Genomic DNA, 20,277 nt, shown 5'->3' on the forward strand with positions numbered 1-20,277 from the left:
AGGGCTAAATGTGTGATTGGAAATATATTTACCCTATGTTCGATCCCCATTTTTTTAAAATTCATTTTCGACAACATATTCTTTTATAAAATAATTTTACAAGTAAGTTGAAAACTTTTTTTTTTAAAGCATATTTAAATATAAAAAAGTATTCCAAAATACATTTTATTATCAAAATGGTACTCAAATTGGGTCATTTAAAAGGAGTTTTAGAGCCTGTTTGGGAGTTATTTGGAGAATTGATTTTTTCACTGTTAGTAAAAAAAGTGGGATCCATCTGTGAAAGAAGAAGTCAAATATGACGGCTGGAATAATAAAATAACGGTTAAAAAATTAATATTTTAGACCAAAAAATCATTTCCAAACAGGCTGTTAAGAAATGGGAATTGAATAAGAGCTCACAATCCAAACAGGTCAAACCCTCCAATTAGTGTGTGTTTCCCATATCGACGACCTCTAAGTCCAATTGCCCCTATCCAATTAAACAAATCTGAAGTTTTAATCCTACGAAAAATAGAAAGGAAAATATAAGCCTGAGATGTTTGATTCTCATTTTTTTCAAAAGTATTTTTTTCTCTTCTTTCAATCATATATTATTTATTGAAATAATATTTCACACAAATCAAAACTTTTTTTTTTAACCAAACATTCTTCATCAATCTACTATTTCAAAATATATTTTTTAAAAAGACCGTGGCTCAAACACACCCTTAGTGTAGTTAAATATTAAGAGCCTGTTTGAACCGCATTATAATGAGAATGAGAATGAGAAATAGAGCCGTTATGGACCCCACACTAAAAATAGAAATTCAAAAATGGTGGTTTGGTGTGATGGATAATGGTCATATTTTTCATTTTAATGAGGTAAAAATGTGGTTCAAACAGGGGCTAATTTTTTTTTTTTTATAAATTTTGATAAAAGTTGATGAAATATATGATTGAAAATATTTATGAATTTGAATTATTTAGGGGGTGTTCTCTTTGTGTTTCAGTTTTGTGTTTTGAGTTTTGAATTCATTTTGAGTTTTGTGTTTTGAGTGTTTGTTTTGAAATGATTGAAAATGCGTTCTTTTTGTTAGTTTCTCAAAACAAAAAAATGATTTTTTTTTTAAATTTTGAAAAACACCACAACCCCCCCTAAAAAAAAAAAAAAAAAAAAATTAATTTTAATTTTTTTTTGAAATTTTGAGAATCACCACACCACCTCCTCAAAAAAAAAAAAAAAAAAAAAAATTTTTTTCCCGCGTTTTCAATTTTTTCAAGTTTTACACTGAAAACGCCCAAAACGACAAAAAAGTCGTTTTGTGTTTTCTTCACAAATTTTTTTCGTTTTCGAAAATTCGTTTTCAAAAAGGGGAAAGAGAACACATTTTCACCGTTTTGAAAAATCGAAAACAGAAAACAGCCCGAAAATGATAAAAAGAACAGGGCCTTAAATTTTATCAATATTTTGAACTAAACATGAGCTAAATTATAAAGGAGAAAGTGATTTAGACGGCGTCGTCTGGTAAAACATTGGGCAGCGCGTTTTGATTAGTTTAAACTTTTGAAAACAAAAATTGAAACGGACAAAACTTTCTTCTTTTCAAATCTGCATATCTCCCCCCTCTCCTCTCTCTCTCTCTCTCTCTCTCACACACACACACACACAAACACACACACACCACATACAGACGAGATCTCTCTCCACTCCAATCTCTCAGGTGAATTGTTCTTATTCCTCGTTCAATTACAGTTTGAATTTCATTAGTATTTAAATTTTTTATTACATTTAAATTCTGTAGTTTATTTCGAAAATCCTGAACCCTGCCCAGTTTAATAGTATCCTGCAAATGATTTCCTCGTTCATATCTTCGAAATTACCCTGATCGGGTACTCGGATTTTCATTAACTCTCCGTATGTGAAGTCGATGGACTAGATTTTGAAGCCCTTGTGCATCGAGTATAATAGAGATACTTCTTTAAGCAACAGTCTAGCTGATGTTTTACATTGATTTAAGTTTAAAGTTTGGATCCTTGATCGACCATATGGCGGCTGTTACTATTGCTCTCTGTTGGAATTTTGCTCAATTATTTGAAATTATGTTAAAATGGTATTTTCTCCCTTTTCTGAAGGGTTGAAGATATGGGCGTGGAAAATTACCATGTGATAGAGTTAGTGGGTGAAGGTTCATTTGGAAAAGTGTACAAAGGAAGGCGCAAGTTCACAGGCCAGGTTTTTTACGAAACTTTTGATATTACCTGCGGTACAGTTTTGTAGTTTTTCTTTTGTTTATATTCCTGTTTATATTGAAATTGCAGACTGTAGCAATGAAATTCATCCCCAAACATGGTAAAAGTGAGAAGGACATACTTAATTTAAGACAAGAAATAGAGGTACCTTTTATGATATAGATCATAATATTTGAAAAGTTATGGATATGCCCGGATGATCATAATATCTGCTGTGAGTGATCCAAATTATTGCAGATTTTAAGAAAATTGAAGCATGAAAATATCATAGAAATGCTGGACTCCTTTGAGAGTCCACAAGAATTTTGTGTTGTCACAGAATTTGGGCAAGTAAGTAGACTTTCTTCCCCTATTATTGTCTTTTTCCACACTGTGCATGAAAGTGATAGTTTGAGCGGATAATGGCTTTATTTTGTATAGGGCGAACTCTTTGAAATTCTTGAGGATGACAAGTGCCTTCCTGAAGAACAAGTTCAAGTAATTGCAAAACAGCTGGTACATAGTTGTTTAACCTATCCTTCTAATTTCTGTGATTCTCACTGCTGTTAAAACTTGTCTTGAAAGTTTTATTTGGTAGGAATATTTTTTCCTGAATACCATCCTCTCATCTCACTCATGATTGTGGGAATAACACATTTCTTATGGATTGAAATTTTGCTGTTTAATTTTCAGGTGAGAGCATTGTATTATCTACATTCAAATCGTATAATTCATCGTGACATGAAACCACAGAATATACTCATTGGTGCTGGATCCATTGTTAAGGTTGGTTGGAAAGCTATATTTTTTTTTTTCATTAGCCTCACTTTTGAGCTATTTCATTGTCCTGCATAGAATTTTCCTGCCTATGAGTACCACAGCTGTTTCTTGTAATATTTTAGTCCCTCATAAGCCATGCATCTGACATAAAGTTGGATTTGCTTGAGTACACACAGTCCTGCTGGATAGTATTGAATATTAAATGTCCATGGCTTTAGCATAATCAAGTTGATTAAATGCGTACAATTCGGGTAGCTAGCATCAATAGGAATGCAAATTGAATTTTGCTCAAGAAAGAGGGCAAATTGGAATATACAAGTTAGACTTTCTAAGTGGTGGAAACCTATCAAGTCACAAGTTGTAGATGCTGGTAATGGGAACTTTGATCTGACTTTGCTTGGATTCACTACATTCATTGTGTTCCCTTATGAATCTCCTTAATTTGATCTTTGCAACAATTATCGATTTGATGTTGATTACCATTGTTTTGGTATTGGCAATGAGATTTGCTTTTTAGTTTATCTGGATCTTAAATCATGAAAACTTTGTGAAATATTTAGTTGCAAGATGTCTCTTTATAGAGTAGTTTATGATTGAATCTTCTTGTTAAGTGCACTCATATATGTGGATATGTAAAGTGTACATAAGTTATTTAGGAGGAGGTTAAAAAAAAAAAATATTTTTCTTGTGAAATGCTCTACTGTTTGCTTAGGCCCTTGGTCTTTTTAATATTCATCCCTTAAATATCTTTCTAGAATCTAGATGTTCTAAGTCAATTTTTCTTCTATATCTTTAATTCATGTGTACACACAACAGCTACATACTGGCAGTTGTCTTGGGTCATCACAGTAAAATTGTGTTTGTTCTATTTTTATAGTCTTACAGACATCAACCACTTTTGTCATTTTTTCCCCTGATCTCTACATGTGCATGTTGTTTTCCCTTCTTTTCCTCTTGAGCAGCTTTGTGATTTTGGTTTTGCACGTGCGATGTCTGCGAACACCGTGGTCCTGCGATCCATAAAAGGCGAGTGTTTCATGTAATTCCATCTGTGATTGTTTCGATATGTTTTATAGCAATCTCTACTTGCTTGCTAAATGCCTGATAACTTCTTTATTACAAATTTTATGCCAGGTACTCCGTTATACATGGCTCCAGAATTAGTAAGAGAACAACCCTACAATCACACTGCTGATTTGTGGTCTCTTGGTGTAATTTTGTACGTTATTCTTCCTTAACTAAACTTTTGGCTATTGGCTTGTTGAATACTTCTCTTAGATGCACGATAGATGTCTTTCTGTATATTGTGAATTGATCTTTGTAGTTGAAATAAATACTATGCTATAAGAAAAAGTTACATCAGTAATAAAAAAATTATTTAATGTTCATGACCTGTGACAGAGTATGCTTGCAATCGAATACTACAATTGTAGGAGAATTGTAAAAAAAGAGAAGAGATAGAGAGAGGAAGAAAGGAATACAAGAAAATGAAGGAGAAAGAGATAGAGAGGTGTGCTAGAGAGGAATGAGAGATTGTCTTAGTCAATAATCAACTTTGTAATTAAAAAAAAGCATACCTTTCTTTTGTATGAGGGTTCAACCTAGTCTTACGTAAGTTGGAAACAATTAAGGTAATAAAACTTAAATCAAGTCAAAATATAAAATTAAAAGTATATATATATATATTTTTTTTAAATAAAATCAATATATCTTCAATTGCATCTTGAACAAACTTTTAATGCACATCTACTAGATAGCTGTGTAATAATACATCTCACAGCCTGTCCACATTGCACGTAAATTGGAGGTGCAACTAGAAAGATGGCGTTTATCTCTGGAAAATAAGCCAGAATATTTTGTTGCGGCCAAAATCAATGATTTCCTTTTCTGTTTGACACACTTCTGGATATATTGAACGTAAGGGCAGCTAACCAATTTTTTAAATAAAATCAATATATCTTCAATTGCATCTTGAACAAACTTTTAATACACATATACTAGATAGCTGTGTAATAATACATCTCACAGCCTGTCCATATTGCACGTAAATTGGAGGTGCAACTAGAAAGATGGTGTTTATCTCTGGAAAATAAGCCAGAATATTTTGTTGCGGCCAAAATCAATGATTTCCTTTTCTGTTTGACACACTTCTGGATATATTGAACGTAAGGGCAGCTAACCATGTTTCTTGCTAAGCTCGAGGTCATGTTAAAGATGATGTTATGCTATATAGGTCTCCTATTTACTCCCTGATATATTCCAACTTTACCATTTTAGTTTTCATTTTCCTTCATTTACTTGTTTTCCTTTTTCTCTTTACTTAAATCTCACTAAGTATTTAGCAAAACCATACAGATATGAACTATTTGTTGGACAGCCACCATTTTATACAAATTCGGTATATGCACTCATAAGGCACATCATCAAGGTGATATGAATATCTTTTGAGCTAATCATGATAATATGATGCATAGACCTATAAATGAGCTTTACATTCTCTATTGCAGGATCCAGTTAAATATCCAGAAAACATGAGCTCAAATTTCAAAAGCTTTTTACGGGGTTTGCTGAATAAGGTTAGGTTATGAAAGAAGTGAATATGTGTATGATGCCTTCCTCTTATTCTTTCTGACTTGCAGTTAATTAGTTGTTGTTTTCATGAAAACAGGTTCCACAAAACAGACTGACATGGCCTGCTCTCCTTGAACATCCTTTTGTAATAGAAACTTCCAACGATGTAGAAGTGAGAAGTTACTACCTTGGTTCTATAATTAAGCATTTCAAGTATTGTTTATAGCCTTTCTGTCATATATTCATGCACCCCTATTTCTCGTTGCCAGGAGAAGTATACGATGACAACATCTTTGAGGAATGGAGGCAATGATCAAAACTCAACGAGATCAACTGTTGCAAGTCCAGAGAGTAAGGACTTCAGCACTGAACAAAAATTATTAAGTTTAAGTGAATATAAATGTCACAAGATTCGTCGTGATAGGTAAAAGCCACCCTCTCGTGGATAGTGAAAATGGGAGGGTTCAGAAATCTCCACCCGATCCCCATTCAAATGGAACTAACTCAGCAACAGACAATATCCTTGCAAGGGAAGACTTTCCAGGTTTTCCGAGTCCAGGTGGTATTGTAAAGTCAGGTAAATTGTTTTGGCATAACAATGCATATATTTTATAATTTCAAGACTCCAGTGGATTTATAATAAGATTTTTTATTTACAACCGCGTTTATCTAGGAGGCATGCACACGTACATGACCGTAGAGAGACAAACATGCTAACAAGTAATTTTGCAAAAAAAAAAAAAAAAAGTACCAATAAGCACGTCCCTTACATGTTGATTAAATTAATAGTTTTTTTTTTTTTTTTGGTAAATTTATTTTATTAAATCGTGTTGACTGTGAGGGTGTCAGTACATCTTAGGTGTTTCCTTGACAATGTGTATGGTCTTGAACTTGGCTATGTCAATTATATTAAAAACTGTTTTTATTTATTTATTTTTAAATTTTTTTTATGCCCTTGTTTGAGCCCTATTTTCCAATAATACATTTTCTCCAAACTCATTTTCAATGACATTTACACACAAATCTGAACCTTTTTCCTACTTTTTATCCACACATTCTCCAAAAATTCACCATTCCAAAATCTATTTATACCAAATGATGAGGCTTAGACAAGGGTTATATTTATGATCATATACTTTTTATTTTTTTATCTTGGAGAAATATTTTTATCCCTGGGATAAAATTATCTATCATTTGGTTATCATTTTATTTAAAAGATTTTGTTTTTCTACGGGTAGACTTTAAAGCTGATGGAGGTTTAAACCTTTCCATGTAATTTATGTTTTCTAGTGATCAACTTTTTTCCTTCATGTTAACCTTTTATTAGCTATTTGGCACATCAAATAAGAAATTATAAATCTAGTTCTGTTTTTCGCCTCATCGGTTTCCAGCACTGTGCTATGTCTTGCTTGTATAACTTGTCAAAGGTGCCAGGGATCTTCTAACACTACAAGTCATTTTGAAATTCTATGGTTTTTTAGCTGTTTATTACCATAAATTGACTGCACACTCCTCTTCTTTTAAGTTTGATTTCTTTCATTTTATTGATAATTGCCTTTTATTTTATTTTATTTTTTTATTTCAAAATTTCCCTTCTCACATTTATTTGGCTGGATATGGCCTTCTCTCTCTGATTCCACATCTTCCTGTTGGTTTGCTGAAAGTCTGTATATTTCTATATTTCAGTTATTATGTTTGGTTTTCTGATGCTTTCTTTATGTTATGCAACATGTGAGTGGAATGCAATTTTTATCTAGCATATGTTATATCTCTGGAATGACTTCCTCAAATGCGACACATCAAACAAAATATGTCACATACTTTATGGTTTATCTAAGTTAAATTGTATATTATATAATTAATTACACGTAGTAAATGACCCCCAGTTACTTTGTGTTCAGGTAATGAAGTTTTGAATCGCTTGGACAATAATTCCCGTACAGTTAAGGGTGCTAAAATAATTGGTGAAGACAATGAAGCATTGGCAGCAATTCTGCTTCCTCTAAAATGTTTTCGCAAAGGATGCCAAGACCCTTGCAGGTAAATTAAGCTCACTTTTACTTACAATCACGTTTTTTGGTTTATGCTTCACAGTCTAATGCTTGAATAATTATTTATTTATTATGATATCGGTGTTGCTAACGATATAAATATTTGTTTCAGAGTCTGAATTCACCAAAACAAGTAGTTTCTTCATATAATTGTTTTAAGTAGAAGTCTCTCACGGTGTTTGGAGATATCATACAATTCGATGTTGATTTATCATATTTAGCCCTTGTTTGACCTCCATTCTTCTAAAAAAATCATTTTCAACCACACATTCTTCAATAAAACAATATTACACACAAATCCAAAACTTTTCCTTAATTTTTAACCTCACACTCCATCAATCTACCATTCAAAATGCGTTCTTTCCCCCAAAATGGGGCTCAAACAAGGGCTTAAAAAATTTAGAAAAACATTTGCATGAAATAAAAAGTGCACTGTCATTGCATAAAGATGCTTTTTCTATGTACGCATGGCATTCGTTTGAGATATCTTCGTTTGATAAGATTTATTCTTACATTAATCCACGAGAACTTACTATTTTAGATCTTCTACGAAGTCAAAGGAAAAGGACATTGTTCTATAAAATCTGTGACTGGATGTTTTATGTGGTAGACGGCAATTGTTGTTTTGACTGAATATGTTGCCTATCACTTCTAATATAGGGATCAGGATATAATTACCTTAAACCAATCGCTGAAAATCCTTTCAAACTTAGTTGCTGCTGGTGCTATCCAATTAAGGGGGATTCTTGATGAAATGATAAGTGAACTTCTTGGCTTCAGTTCTGCTGTAGTTCAACTGAAAGTTTCTGATGGTAATGACTTGGTGGCTAAGGTATATCATTGCTATTCTTCTTGATTATAAATTTGTATAATTCATATATGTGCTTGCCTTTCAGTCTAACATGTATCTTAACATGGATAAGATAATGATTATGAGATCATAAAACAGAAATCCATCTCTCCATAAGCAGATTTCTTTTCCCAGGAAGCCTATCTATCTTCGTCTGTCAGCAGTGAAAAATATTGTAACAATGCAACTGAGAAGAAAATGCAGTTCCACTTCAAACTATATTTCTCAGTACTTTTTGTCTTTACTTTTCTTTCATACCCTGAAGAAATTCAGAAATACTTAATGCAATTAGTGTTATTCCATATGCATGTTGGCTAATCCAGTTTTAAATTCTGTTACAGGGCTTATTTATCACGAGAAGATTATTAGAGAATTATGGAGGTGGTATTGGAGATTCTTATTTTGGGCATTGGGTAACACTAATTGAATTGTATTCAAAGGTTATTCTTATTTCTCTGAAGCCACTTTTTTCCTGAGCAGGAAAATACATATATCCTTAAGGCTTCATAATTATGATATCTGTAGGTAGCAGGTAGTGCGGATGAGGCATCTGGAAGAGTTATGTATGAGTGCACTTCTTGTATTGCAGTCATGTTATCTGAAGTTGCACATTCACTCAAAGCATCTGCGGCAGCTTCAAGCCCTGAGGCGGGTTCTGCCTCATCAGTGGTGAATAAAACTCTTAAACAAATTTTAGACCATGCTAGAACTTCAGGCGTAGTGCATCATTTGTGTTTGTGCTTAGAATCTTCAGGCACGAGTCGCATATCAGGCTCTTCAATTTTTTTGCGAGTTGCTTGTGAAGCCTGCAGGGGAATTTGGTCATTGATAGATGCACTTGAAGTTCTATCTGTTAAAGGAAGCGCAATATTTCCACTAAACTATTTGCGGAGTCATTCTCTAGTCCGACTTGACATTAAGGACCATGATAAGGACCCGTGGAATGGCACAGATTCAGAAGAAATCATTGATGTAATCACAAAAGCATTTCTCAGGTCAAAAGCCATACAGGTTGCCATGTACTTTTGTCTTCATCAACGTCGCGATAGAGGTCTGAGTGCTGCTGTACAGGTAAAGCTTAAGTTTTAGACGAGGCAATTCAACATAGTATATGAAGAGAAATACTGGAAATCAAATGACTGCTCTACCTTCCTGTGTCTCGGTTTGCTTTGAAGTCTAAACAAGACTAACTTATAATATATGATGAGAAACACTAGAAGTCGTGAATGCTTGCTTTTGTCTCTTTTGTAAACTCAGCGCAGTTAATTAAGTGGAATTCCTTAATTTAGCAATATGGAATCTGTTAGATTAATCTTCTATATGCGAGGTGTAATTTTCAATTCAGTTCGAACTTGCTTGAAGCCAAAAAAACACGGATTATTTTTTCTTCTTATCCTTTGGATCCTACTTTGAACAGCTTGTTGTAAGTCATGACAGCAATTCAGTTCAGTAGTATCACAATTTTTTTGTAAAACTTAAAGGTAGGAATATGGAAATTTGAGCATTTTTCAGCCCGAGATAGCATACATCTTCCTCGACGATATAATTATTATTCTTGCTTTTTTATTTATGATTGTTAACGTGTTATACATACAAATGGACAGCAATGTGAAAAATCCATGATTTATGCAAGTGATATGTTGCTCTTAGTTTTGTCCTGTTATTGTATTCTATAATTTGTATTGTCTGTGTAAAGGAATTATTCATGTAATATTTGCAGCTCATCTTGAGATGTTGCATGCATAGTGAAGTTGTTGTTAATGTGGTCTGTGGTCTGCCAAGCAAACTACCTGTTACCACCATTGTGAGTGGCGGAGGAGATGGAACGATTATTTCTGAGTTTTTCTCCATACTGTCCTTTTGCGCTACTTCAAATAAAGAGACAAATGGAGGAGAAGCAGATAATCCTAAATTCGAAGTAACTTATGCACGTGATCTCGTTCTGCATTCATGTCTTGTACTTGCCACAGTTGCGCAGTTTTTGAAGTTATCTGGAAGAAATTCTTCTTTGTTTATGCTCACATCATCAAAAAAACAGTCTGCTCGTCTGTCAATCCTTGCATACCATTTTTCATCTGATGAAAAGATGCAGTCCTCATTGCAGCCTCCTCGTGCAGCTGCTATGCTAGCTCTTGCATCCATTCTGTCACTAGAATCTGGAACTCCTATTGAAAATGCCGTCACTGAGACAGCTCTGCCATTAATTCCTCGAACAGCTACACTTTGTGACCATCTAAGAGGTTCAGTAGTGGATGAAACTGGAGTGAACCTCAATACACGGAATGGTCTGCTCTCATATTGGCATGGCCTTAGGGATGGATGTGTTGGACTATTGGACTCTAGACTGAAGTGGGGAGGACCTATGGCTGTGCAACAGTTATGTGCAAGTGGTACTCCTCAGCTTCTTATTGATTTATTGGCTAACAATATTTCAATTGCTTCTTGTCAAAGATCTGAATGCTCACAAGATCAAATTGGATTATCGCCTGCTGGGGTTGTGTGGACAATTTCATCAATCCGTCAATGCCTTTCTGGCGGAGTTTCAACATTTCGCCAAATTCTGCTAAGGGCAGAACATATCAAGTGCATTTCTGATCTAATATCTGAAGTACATCTTAAGCTCGTTAGGTGCTGGAATGGACCTGGTGGAGGGAAAAATGGAGTCAGGGATACAATTAATACAACAATCGACCTCTTGGCATTTCCATTCGTAGCTGCACCGAATGCTCCTGGTTTGCCATCTGCTACTGCTTCAGTAAACAGTGGATTCCTTCTTAATATGGGTTCACCTGGTGGGCAGATTTGCACTGTAGACGAAGACATGATGAAAGCAATACAGACCAACATGAAAAAGTATATTCAGATCCTTCTAGAGGTTAATTTCTCATCTCTTTCTCAAGTTTCTTAACAATAGGATGTTATGTTAAAGGGAGCTCCTTTTTCTGGTTCCTCCTGTTTCATATTGTTTATCATATTCTCTCTTGGCACAATGTTTAGTAATATTCACCTTTACGATTAGAACTTCAAATCTATCCAAGCACAAGTGTGCAATCCTTTTTGGCAAGTGACCTCCACGACAAACCACTAAAAGAAACATTGTCCACTAAATGAAATGGAGGCACTATCTTTCTTTTTTTATCTGGCTTGCCTCAAGTATTGAATTCCCAGAAAAATGGTCTCATGTTCTTTCCTCTAGACGAAACGAAGTATTAACGCAACAAAAAACTTATAATAAAATATTGTAAGGTCCAGTTGCCATGTCAATCATCAATAAACCATTCTATGGACTGTTGCACGGGTTTTTTCCTGAAATACTTAAACACTTGCAACCTCAAACCTTTTCAAGAGAAGGTGCATAACACTGTTTGAACTTTGCATATGCCCTGAACATGAATAATTAACTGGATAATACCTGTATACATGGTTCTGAGTTGGAAAACATTTTTGGCTTTCATGTTTAGTTGAAATAGTTTCTTCTGTACTCATAGGTTGAAGTGCCAGCCATCATTCTTCGGTGCTTGGACCATATGGATTTGAAAGACGTTGCTAGGCCAGTTGCATTTATTGCCAAACTTTCAACACAACAACCGCTTGCCATTCAACTTGTAGGTAAAGGCTTGTTGGATCCAACTAGAGTGAAAAGATTGCTTAATGGCCCCTGCCCAAGGGAAGTCACCATGGATATTCTCATGATTGTTTCAGATTTAGCTCGTATGGATAAGGTATTATCACGCTCTCCTACTTGTATTGTTATAGTTGTAAATATATTGTACACTGTCGTTAGTGAGATCACATTACAGCGCAAGTAGTGTAAATGCAGCGCTTATCTATGATCTAATGGTTACAGTCAATGGAATGCTTTCAGTTGATCACAAATTAACTGCATGCATGCTTTCTGATATACTGTGTTTGCAACAGACAAATAGCAACCTGATAGAATGAGAACTACGACGTGCTTAAAAAATATTCTTCCCATTTTTCATCAATTACAACAGAAGTCATATTCCATTTAACTTAAGTTCAGCATATTACAAATCTTTTTCTATTGTGTTGATCTTTGCTAGGATGCTGTCATTGAAACTGTGTTTTCCATGTTGCTCCCTCTGTCCTTCAAGCCATTGAACATTTTACATTTTTTCTTTCAACCTTTTGTTATCTGAGATAACCTGGTGTAAATTTTCTTCTTACTATGAAGAACTTCACAACTATCTTTGTGAACAACATCCATGCTTCTAATCATGAATGTGTACGCAGCTATTTTACAAACATATCGATGGGGCAGATATCTTAGATTCTCTCAAGCACTTTCTTACACACGAAGATTCCAATGTGCGTTCTAAGGTGTGCAGTGCTATTGGCAACATGTGCCGCCATAGCTCCTATTTCTATAGGTCACTGGTAAAGAACACATTCAACTAGAATTGTTTTCTTTTGACTTCATACGTTATGAAAAAAGATTTCTTTTGGGTTGCTTCAATGTTTTTCCTGTTTCGGATTTTATGTCCCTGTAACCCTGTGGATGTTCTGAATTTGTTTAAAGGCAAGACATGAAATCATTGGTCTCCTTATTGATCGATGCGCTGATCCTGACAGACGAACACGAAAATTTGCTTGTTTTGCTGTAAGCTATTTCTACATTGCTTTCACATTTGTAGTTAGTTTTTCTATCAACTCAACAAAATTTCCAAGTAGTTAATAATCCATATTGACACTTGATTAAAAACATTTCTTCCCACCAGGTCGGCAATGCTGCTTATCATAGTGATTCGTTATACGACGAGCTCCAAAGAGCCATCCCTCAGCTAAGGAATTTGCTACTTTCCCAAGAAGAAGACAAAACTAAAGCAAACGCCGCAGGTGCACTCAGCAATCTTGTTCGGAACTCTAACAAGCTTTGTGAAGACATTGTTTCTAAAGGAGCCATGCAGGTATTTTCATATTCTTTCATCACTTGCTATTGAAACTCATTGCTTCCAGTTTTCCTAGGATATGCTATGCATGCCATTCTTTAAGAATTTGTCTGAATTTTGCAATTTTCATGTTGGTCACTAAACTTCGTGTTTATTCAAGTTGGCCCATAGAATTAAGCCTATGTTTGGCCCCCATTTTTGTGAAAACTTATTTTTTCATAACTCATTTTCAACCACATATTTTACTAGAAAATAATTTTACACGTAAATTTAGAACATTTATTTATTTTTTAACTATACATTCTCCAACAAAACGTTATTCTAAAATGCATTTTGGCCTAAAATGGGGCTCAAACAAGGGCTACATTTCGTTTCACTTTGATCACACCAAATCCATATGCGTTGGTTTAACTAAGATAACATGAAATGTAGTTATTTGCCAACTAATCTTTCGCATAATCATTTTTCCCTAGTCAACTAATGCACGTGGATGAAATGATCAAAATGTAACAAACTTTAAATCAGTGACCCTAACAGGAAAAATTCAACAACTGAAACATGATATTTCTCTCAAATTGTTGCATTAGGCTCGTGAGCTCTTGAATATAAATGCTATATATACTTCTATACCGATTCTAAAGAACAATCGTGTTTGTTCAGGCATTGTTAAAGGTCGTGGCTGACTGTTCCGTGGTAGCACTGAACCCAAGGAGAGATGCCATCAACGAGTCACCTCTGAAGATAGCCCTGTTTTCATTGGTGAAGATGTGTGCATATCCATTGTGCAGGCAATTCATTCGCTCGTCAGAGCTATTCCCTATAATAGCACAACTTCGACAATCACCAGAATCCACAATTGCCAATTATGCCTCCGTCGTCTTAAGTAAGGCCTCAGAAGTTTGATGCCAGTGAAATGCTCAATGTGTATCCTCAAGTTCTGCTTACTCTCAGTGAACAGGAACTGAATTTTGTATATCTTATGTAACATTCCCATATGTTCATGAGCATCTCTATGTACACTTATCTAATGGTTTACCAAATTATCAAAAAGTTTTAATACTGGAGTTGATCCTGTACAAGGCGTTCGTCTCATTTCTGTACCAACTTGGCTTTAGTACATCAATCGGAATTTGTCAATTTGCCACGTAGATATTTCTCAAGTGAAGAGTGAAAATAGCTTCTACGAACAACATACTTTACAAAGAAACATGCCTACACAACAACACTACCTCCATTTGACTCGGAATCGAGTAGGATTATGCAATATACTTTTTAAGCTGAAAAACGTACTACACTAACACAGCTAGATTTGAATTACCCTGTAACCAATATTGGCATTAAGGAAGCTACCACATGTTGACGTGTTAGGAAGAACTTGTTGATCAGAAAGGCCAAACTTTTCTGAACTAGGTTTTGAACAACTAACTATTCAATATTTGACAAATTATCCATTTCCGTTGATTCCATTGTAAGAGCGCAAACGGATACATAATAGGAATAGAAAAGAATTTGGAAGTATCTAAATTACATTTCTATTATAATTATTCTTGATTGGTAGTAGACATTGATGTACTGTACTTGTATTTAAGGTAAGATTTAATGAAGGGATCTAACTCACCATCCATTACAGAAGCAATGTCTGATGTTTCATGTCCTGTCCTAACATCTTTAACGAGCTTGTACGGATGGAATACGTAATTACGTATTTGTTGGCCCCACTCGGCCTTCACAACATCTCCTTTAATTTGCTTGATCTCGGATGCCCTTTGTTCCACTGCTATAACTAGTAGTTTTGCTTTTAATCGGCTCATAGCTTTGATCTTGTTTGCTAGTTGGGATCTCTCTTCTGCAATGATAAAACAAAATAACAGAAAAAAAAAATGCTTAGATAAACTACAGATTTTAAACAAGTGACCTAAATAAATAAAAAGCAGATTTAGTAGCCACTTTAGAACAAAATAAAGCTTCACTCCAAGTTGAGTGACTAACATTTTTTTACCTAATGAAGAAACGAATTAGATATTGATATGCGGGTGAGTATCTAAGCACACTTAAAGAAGGAACTTGAACAAGACCATTTTGTGTAAAAACAAACATAAAATACATGCAACAATGTAAGGAATGTTAATGAAATAACCTGTGCAACGAACAGTCACTCCAGTGGGGATGTGAGTAATGCGCACTGCAGTTTCGACTTTGTTTACATTTTGGCCACCTTTTCCACCTGCTCTAGAAAAACTGATCTCCAAGTCTTCTTCAGGTATTTCTACATCCATTGACTCCTCGGGAAGAAGCGGCATTACTTCGACACCGGAGAAGCTTGTCTGCACGAAATCATTGTAAAAACGTATTCTATGAAATATCCAATAATCTCAGGATAGATGGTTGCTAGCAACTTACAACAACAAAGCCTTGTCTTAAATAAATTTACGGTCAGCTACATCAACCTTTTTCTCAACTCCATTCAAAGAGACACAGAGCTTGTTTAACTAATCTTTAAAAAGAAAACAAAGAAAAAAGAAAAATGTAACTCTTAAACCACTTATCTAAAAGTTCAAGCTTTTATACATGGTTACATGTATATCAATTAAGGGTTTGTTTGAACCCCATTTTTTGGGAAAATAGATTCTGTAATAGTTATTTTTTTGGAGAATGTATGGTCAAAAAGTAAGAACAAATTTTGGATTTGTGTAAAATTATTTTATTGAAAAAATGTTGGTTGAAAATGAACTAGGGAAAAAAAGAGTTTGTGAAGAATGTGGCTCAAACATTGGCCAATTATTATTTTCAATGCCCCCTCACGTGTAGGCAAGATTTCATTTGTTAAAAAGAGCTACATGTATATCATTTTAAACAACTTTTTGTTTTCAAACATGTTTAAATATGATACTCTTTTCTCACTTTTTAAGTAAAAAAAGTAACTTAATTTGAAAGTAACTCTTATCTTAATGTTAAAATAAGAATCAAAATTGATTGTAACTTTGACCAATTAAAAAATTTAATTTTAATAATATGCCAACAATTTAAGCTTAGCCAAACATGCTATCCAGCAACTTGATATCTACTAAGAGCATTATCCATAAACGATAGTTAATAAACTTCAACTTACTAGCATATTAACCTGGTTTGTTGAACTTACTGCCACAAAAATTGGAAATATACTAACGAGTAACAAAGAAGTCTTAGAGTTCTAATAGATTGTATCACCAAACAGACACCCTGCATGCACCAAAATTAGAATCATTGGTTTTCGGAAGTGTCATACATTCTACAATATCACATTTTCTTTCTTCTCCTCTGATTTAACATAATCCAACACATCCTGCAAGCGTAATAAGGATAAATTTCTCCCCTCTTTTAATTTCACCTTCGAGTCAATCCTGCCATCTTCCCCTTTAAATGTCTTAGTTAAACCATAAAAATTATGAACTTCTAGTAAGAGTCATAAAGGAGACTCAGGATTTCTTACAGCATAGATAAAGAAGAAAAAGAGACAATAATTTTTGTTTTATGTTCTTCATTCATTTCTGGAGTTGTTTCCATTCCTTAAATGAGCTATCCAGGTGGTTCTCAGGCCTCAACAGAAAATGTGTTGGATACGATCTTAGAATAATTTAAAATTTTTTTTTTTATTATAAAATCTCTTTTTCTGTATCTCAAATACAACCCCAGAGATGCGACTTAGGACCCACTGAAATGGAGAGGGAAAATAGGTATACCAAATGCTACAATGAAGTTACCTGGCGAAGGCCTTTGGCGTTAAAAGGGGATTGTCGCACAATTCGATGAGTTCCTTTCTCGCCAGACAAATACCCATAGGCATACCGTCCATCTAGTTCAATAGTGGCAGACTTAATTCCCGCTTCTTCTCCCAGGGACTTCTCAACCACTTTTGACTTGTATTGCTGTTTCTCACCCCATCTTACATACATCCTGAGAAGCATGTCAGCCCAATCCTGCACTGGAATTTATCAAAAGAATTTTACACAAAAACAGAGATAAATACATAAACTTGCAATTCAATACTTTCATAGTTAATTTACTAATATCAGTACGGCTTTTCTCATTGTGAAGAGTACATGAAGAGCACAGAACTTTCACTTAAAAGCTTGTGGTAAGCATACAGCCACAAGAACCCGACACAGTTAGCCTCTGTTTGGGCTCCATTTTTCCAAAAATGAATTTATTTTTTTAAAACTCATTTGCAACCACACATTCTTCAATAAAACAATATAACAAGTAAACCCAATTTTTTTTTTTTTTAAACCCAAAAATCACTATTCCAAAACACAATTTTTTTCCCCCTTCCAAAATCTCATTTCAATGGAGCCCAACAAGGGCTAAATTTATAGAGTGGAAGAGCAGATGAACCATCTCAGACAAATAAGTTCATAGGCCAGAAAAAAAAAAAGCCTTATTCACCTAGTAGCATGTACCAAATATAAGAGACAAGGATATCGAAGATAGTTGTGCAAGATTTGATTCAGATATAGCGCTGCATGTATTAATTCCTTCAGTACTAGTAAAGCAGATAATCCTACTGCAAGCAACAATCATGTAGATCAGTTATGGCTATAAATTGCATTTAACGTATCTATAGGACACATTAACTGTATGAATGATGTACACAGACCCAGACTGCTGATATTATGAACATTGACAGTCCACGTCTGGAATTAAGAATGTAGACATACCGTGTCAAACAAATAGAAAACAAGAAAAGACAAAATCAGCGAGCAAAATTTATAGGAAACTCATATGTGAGAGTTCAATAAGTATTCTTTCCAAGAGACACAGCTAAATAATCATGAATGGTGTTTTTAGAAGGGGAAAAAAAAATCAGCACAGAGAAGCTAGCGGGTACTTAACAAAACCATCTAAAATTAGTTCAACACTACCACTCGGGTGATGATATAGCGGAGATGGTGTCCAATTATCGGAGAAAAACATAAGAACTTTCTTCTGGCACCATATTATTTCTCTATAGCAACACATAGGCTTAGCCGCTAAAAATTAAGTGACTTAGCAGCCCCTTAGCCTGTAGCCTTATTATTGAGGACATATACAACGATTTTATGCTTATAATAGACGCAGCCCTCATACAAATTTCTTTTGATGGATGCAGTCAAAACATCTTAAAAGCATTTTAGGCTACTTCTGTTAATAATTGAGGACAGATAAAAAGTAAGGTCTGAAATAGTAGGTTCAGTCCTTATTTAGTTCCACTTTGTCGATGTAGCAACTGTAGCTCATCAATCCCAAACATCAAGGGGAAACAGTTTGAAATTAGTTGCTTCTTTCGTACTAAAAATTGGTATTACCTGTGCATCAGTTCCCCCAGCACCAGCTGTGATTGCAATAACAGCACCTTCTTTATCATAGGGGCCAGAAAGAAGTTGGGTCAATTCAAATCGATCCAATGCCTTGTTCAGTTGTTTAACAATTCCAGCAGCCTCTTCAAGGAGCCCCGTATCAATTGAGTCCATCTCCTCAGTAAGCTTAATTATTGTTTCAATATCATCAACCTGTATCAGAACTTAACATTTAGATTCTGTTCAAGTGAGCAATAAGTGCATGTTTGGTACAACTAGACAGAACAATGAACAAGAACTTGGTTTTTTCTATTTATTCCTTAGTAGTGTCCAACCCAGTCTAATCTACCTTACCAAACAAGGCATAGATTTTACCATGTTGACAATTTTTATGAAACTAATGTAAGTAAATTGATCGAAAATTTCACTACAGTGAAATAAAGACCTGCGATTTGAAGTCATTAAGAAGTTTTATTTTGTCTTTCACGTCAGTCAGAGACTGAAGGGTCTGCTGAGCTCTGGCACGATCATCCCACAGAGAGTTATCTGCTGCTGCTGCCTCCAAATCTTCAAGATTTTCTTTGAGCTGCTTCAGACCGGAAGCAGCCCTAATTTCTTCGACGCGTTCTGAGGTAGTCTCCACCTCTTTCCTCAAGGAATAGAAATCTGCAAATGTATCATAGCCATAATTAGTTCCTTCCCACATAAATACATTAGTCACGTGGTCAAGATGCAGATGACATGGAAAAAATTTCAGGATCTTGAAAAATATATTTTAATCAAGGTTTGGCAAAACATAGCAGTATCGGTTCTAGAAGTTCCAGGAAGGAAAAAAATTTCAAATGCAAGACGTGATCTTGGGCTTGAAATTGCCTTGTGCTATTTTCAGCTTTTGTATCGATTTTCCACGTCAGGGACAAAATAAGAGTTATTTCCACGTCAATATTGTGGCTCGAGTCCTCATTATGTTTACTCTGGCATATGTGGAAGTAAATTCTTTGAGTCAGTAGAATCAAATCCACATCAATATTTATGCTCGTGAATTTTGTTCAGATCAACTATATTTCCTTATTACCATTTCCCCAACAATTCCATAACCATTTCAATTTTTCAACCTTTCAAATCTATTGGAAACCTGAAAGAAAAGAAACTTTAATGCAATAATGTATGGATCATCCTTTCATTCGTAGCTACTAGATACAATCAAATAGCTCAACCTTTCATCATGTTGCTAGGTCGGTATTGAAGATGAAAATGAATTTGAGGGTCTTTGATAAATTCAGGGAAAATGATAAATTGAGCAATGTATGCTCTACAAGTTGCACAAAAATCATGTCTATTATAGTGTCTAACCTTGTTCACTACTACAAACCAAGCGTGCACTTAAAGTCACGCCGACAAACTCACAACATGTGCAAGAGAAACAGAGGGCATACCTTGCATTGCCCATTCACTTGTTTCCATACTAACTCCCGCCTCCGGAGTTGCAAACAACAATGTGCAGCCTTCATTTGAGAATTAATAACAAAATAATATTAAAATAAACTTAAGTTGAATTGTTTTGGGAGGAGAAGGGGGGGGGGGGGGGGGGG

General features: G+C 34.8%; 2 protein-coding genes across 2 annotated transcripts; one reads left to right on the forward strand and one right to left on the reverse strand.

The window, feature by feature from the left end:
• Positions 1–1,600: 1,600 nt before the first annotated feature.
• LOC111375587 (serine/threonine-protein kinase TIO) lies at positions 1,601–14,445 on the forward strand. Its single transcript, XM_022998426.1, has 23 exons — positions 1,601–1,703; positions 2,116–2,215; positions 2,302–2,376; positions 2,470–2,562; positions 2,653–2,727; positions 2,905–2,997; positions 3,954–4,017; positions 4,126–4,210; positions 5,347–5,419; positions 5,499–5,567; positions 5,660–5,734; positions 5,832–5,913; positions 5,987–6,139; positions 7,464–7,602; positions 8,274–8,445; positions 8,805–8,903; positions 8,989–9,534; positions 10,184–11,338; positions 11,952–12,185; positions 12,718–12,861; positions 13,004–13,084; positions 13,203–13,391; positions 14,034–14,445. The coding sequence occupies exons 2-23, from the start codon at positions 2,126–2,128 to the stop codon at positions 14,274–14,276; spliced, it is 4,029 nt and encodes a 1,342-aa protein (XP_022854194.1). The 5' UTR covers positions 1,601–1,703; positions 2,116–2,125; the 3' UTR covers positions 14,277–14,445.
• A 354-nt stretch (positions 14,446–14,799) lies between these two features.
• LOC111375588 (peptide chain release factor PrfB1, chloroplastic) lies at positions 14,800–20,221 on the reverse strand. Its single transcript, XM_022998427.1, has 6 exons — positions 20,122–20,221; positions 19,131–19,351; positions 18,695–18,898; positions 17,114–17,329; positions 15,511–15,697; positions 14,800–15,219 (listed from the first exon to the last, which is right to left on the reverse strand). The coding sequence occupies exons 1-6, from the start codon at positions 20,147–20,149 to the stop codon at positions 14,915–14,917; spliced, it is 1,161 nt and encodes a 386-aa protein (XP_022854195.1). The 5' UTR covers positions 20,150–20,221; the 3' UTR covers positions 14,800–14,914.
• Positions 20,222–20,277: the final 56 nt, after the last annotated feature.

This window comes from Olea europaea, unplaced genomic scaffold (assembly GCF_002742605.1).
Source record: "Olea europaea var. sylvestris unplaced genomic scaffold, O_europaea_v1 scaffold139, whole genome shotgun sequence".
NCBI classification, from domain to species: Eukaryota; Viridiplantae; Streptophyta; class Magnoliopsida; order Lamiales; family Oleaceae; genus Olea; species Olea europaea.